Source organism: Diaphorina citri, unplaced genomic scaffold (genome assembly GCF_000475195.1).
Source record: "Diaphorina citri unplaced genomic scaffold, Diaci psyllid genome assembly version 1.1 scaffold1540, whole genome shotgun sequence".
Classification (NCBI taxonomy): domain Eukaryota; kingdom Metazoa; phylum Arthropoda; class Insecta; order Hemiptera; family Psyllidae; genus Diaphorina; species Diaphorina citri.
In genome coordinates this window covers 71,626-74,527 of record NW_007378966.1, presented here as the reverse complement: position 1 = coordinate 74,527, position 2,902 = coordinate 71,626, and the positions used below count along the sequence as shown (strand labels likewise).

At 38.7% G+C, this 2,902-nt stretch overlaps 1 protein-coding gene across 1 annotated transcript; it reads right to left on the bottom strand.

Moving 5' to 3' along the window:
- Positions 1 to 68: 68 nt before the first annotated feature.
- LOC103516297 lies at positions 69 to 896 on the bottom strand. The gene has a single exon (XM_008481261.1). The coding sequence runs from the start codon at positions 894 to 896 to the stop codon at positions 69 to 71; it is 828 nt and encodes a 275-aa protein (XP_008479483.1).
- Positions 897 to 2,902: the final 2,006 nt, after the last annotated feature.

Sequence of the window (2,902 nt, the reverse complement as noted above, 5' to 3'; positions counted from 1 at the left end):
ATTTTAGAAGTTTCAATAAACGAATCGTTGTGTTGGAGAGAGGATGCTCTCTCTTTTTCTACAATAAGTCAGATAGCGTAGTTATTTTTGAACGATTCGAAATCTCTTCTGGTGTTAATTTTTCTAACAACTTTTTCTGTTTCATTTTTCTTGATAAGTATAGAGCCTTCCTTTGTCCATACGTATTTGATCCCGTTAGCCTTGGCAAATCCTTTGGCCTCGTTTAAGAGTATTTTCTTTTGAACAGTCAGATGTTCGTTAATAAATATTCGATTATCCGGCAGCTGGCTGTTGACATCTCTGGCTGTCAGGTTTCCTGGAGTCTGCCCGCCGTTCTTGCTCCTCTTGTATTCCCTGAATTTGGTAAGCCATTTGTTCCTCAGGTATCTGGAACCCAAGTGAACGATAATAGGGCGTTTTCCTTTCTCTGTGCTATTTCTAGAATCTACTCTATGGGCCACTTGCACGTCGCCCTCTTTCATGTCCTGGATTCCGATAGTTTTCCCAATTTCATTCACCAGATGCATCATGTCCTCACCGCGAGTCTCCGGCATATTGCGTATTTCAATATTACAAATTCGTGATCGGGACTCCAACATCTCCATCCTTTCTTCCAAGTCTTGTATTTTGTTATCGCGTTCCTGAAGTTTTTCTTCCATGTCCTTGACACGATTCTCCAAGATTCTGATGAGTTCATCTTTGTTCTCAGTCATGTTGCGCACCAATTCTTTGAACTTTCTCTCAAAGTACTCATTGGATAATTCCACGACTCCCGACGTTTGGATGGTTTCCGGATCCGTATTCTGGGCTCCCAAGGCCCTCCTCTCGTGCTCAGGGGATTTCATCTTCCCCTTGCAATCAATGCACTTGAAGTGCGCCTTGGTGGTTTGTTTCATAGCCTTGAAATTTTTTTCTGTTTGACCACAACAGAAATAGTGGAAGCGCCTTTTGCATTCGACGCAGCTAAGTTCATCATCTGAAAAGATGTGTTCTAAGCACTTTGGACAGGTCATGATGGTTACAATTGGAAATCTAAGTCTTTGAGAAAAATGCGAGTAAGCGTTGTGCAGTTAAACTTCCACAGTCTTCCCGTATGCTAAGTTTGACAAGTGAATTTGATTGCGATCAAATTTCTTGTAAAACTTTTTTTTTAAATTGGATATTATCCTAATAGAAAATCACTAAACAATTAGGCTGAAGAATCAATAATAAAGGCAAAAAATTTCCTAAATTTATGGTAAAAAACCAAAAAATGATATTTCCTGGTATCACTGATAACAAATTGTTTATTTATTTATGAAAAGAAAATATTATAGTTCCACTATGCTTCTCTTCCAACTCTAATGGGACAACTGATGTACCAAGGTGTCTAAAAAAGCGATTGGTGAACTTTCTTGATGAAAATGAAATTTTAAGTGAGAGTCAATTTGGCTTCCGCAAAAACAAATCCACAAATGACGCTATCTTAGAAGTGGTAGATGACAGATGATGAACTTAGGTAGATGTACTAAGTAGCGGTAGGCGTCAGGGGTGTCGGTTTTACTCTTCGCACAGTTCTGTAGGTTAGATGTACCAAGGTGTAGGACAGTAGAATAGGCGTTTGGGGTTAAGGGTGGACTTATTATGGTTGCATAATTGTGAAGCATATAGGGTTAAATGGTTTGTTACTAGTTTATCTCCCGAATTACCAAACTCGTGATTCATTTTGTGGTGAATTTTGTGTTAATTTTATTTATAATGTAAATATCTACATACCTCGATAGTCTAGGAATATTTTGCCTACAAAAAGATTTCGCAAAATCACCGACATAAGTAGCAGTATTTCAAAACTTCGAGTACAAGAGCTACAACTTTCTTCCTCGTCTCCCAAAAATATTTCCTTCATTTTGAATCCTAAAAGTATACGTCTACGCCACATCTTCACTCAAAAGAGATGTGGGAAGAAAAATGTCTGTAGTAACCTTTGTTTTGTACCAAAGCTTTGATTTTTATCGGATTCACATCAGATACAAGGACTGGGGGGTTGATGCTGATGGTATTCCTGAAGTAACATAGCAGCAAGCAGCAAGTACAGCAAGTATGCTTAAATTTGAAAACTTTTTTAATTTCTGCCTCGAATCTGCTCTCTCTCTCTCTCTCTCTCTCTCTCTCTCTCTCTCTCTCCTTTTTTTTAAAGAAGACAGACTCTGTATGTGGAATAGCCCAGGGGGGGGAGAGAATTCTTTCCCAATAGAAACGTTCCAACGTGTTTTGTGTGCGGAATACAAAACACTAACAAAATAAATAAATACATCCAAGTGAAAAGAGGATTTTTTTTTTTTTTTCGGTGAGCCTGAGATGAAATTCAAACAAGATTGACAAGTAGGCTATACGAGACAAGAGGAGTACGAGGACGAGGAAAAGAGCAGAAAAGAGTGAGGATAAGACTACGTGGAAAGTAGATAAACCAGTCAATGTGAGAATTGGAGGAAATGATAAGAATATCAGTCTTAAGCCTAAGATACTAGGGGCTGGGAATGCACATTACTTTCGCCACAGGTGATGTTATTTTATTGCTTCCTCGACGATGAGTAAAGAGAAAATATCACAATAACTATACCTACATCATGTCTATTGTACATTAGGTTTCAGAGGAGGTGTCTCGTGTAGAGAAACTTTCTTAGTTCTTATGTCTTCTCATCTGAGATCCCTGACAAATTTCAACACAGCAACTGGTGAAAAACATGGGTAGTAATAGGAAATTCTCATCTATTCTCAAATTGAGAAGAAAAAACTGAACCAAGAAGTTAAGGGGAGGTAGATTGAGGGGAGAGAAACAATCAAAACATTGTGTCCCCGCATTTTTTCGGATGGCTCACCTTATTTGAGTCACGACTGAACCTCCTATTCGAGAGCCACCCCC

Coding starts and splice junctions, on each gene's coding strand:
- LOC103516297 (XM_008481261.1), bottom strand. CDS start 896: ATGAAACAAACCACCAAGGCGCACTTCAAGTGCATTGATTGCAAGGGG.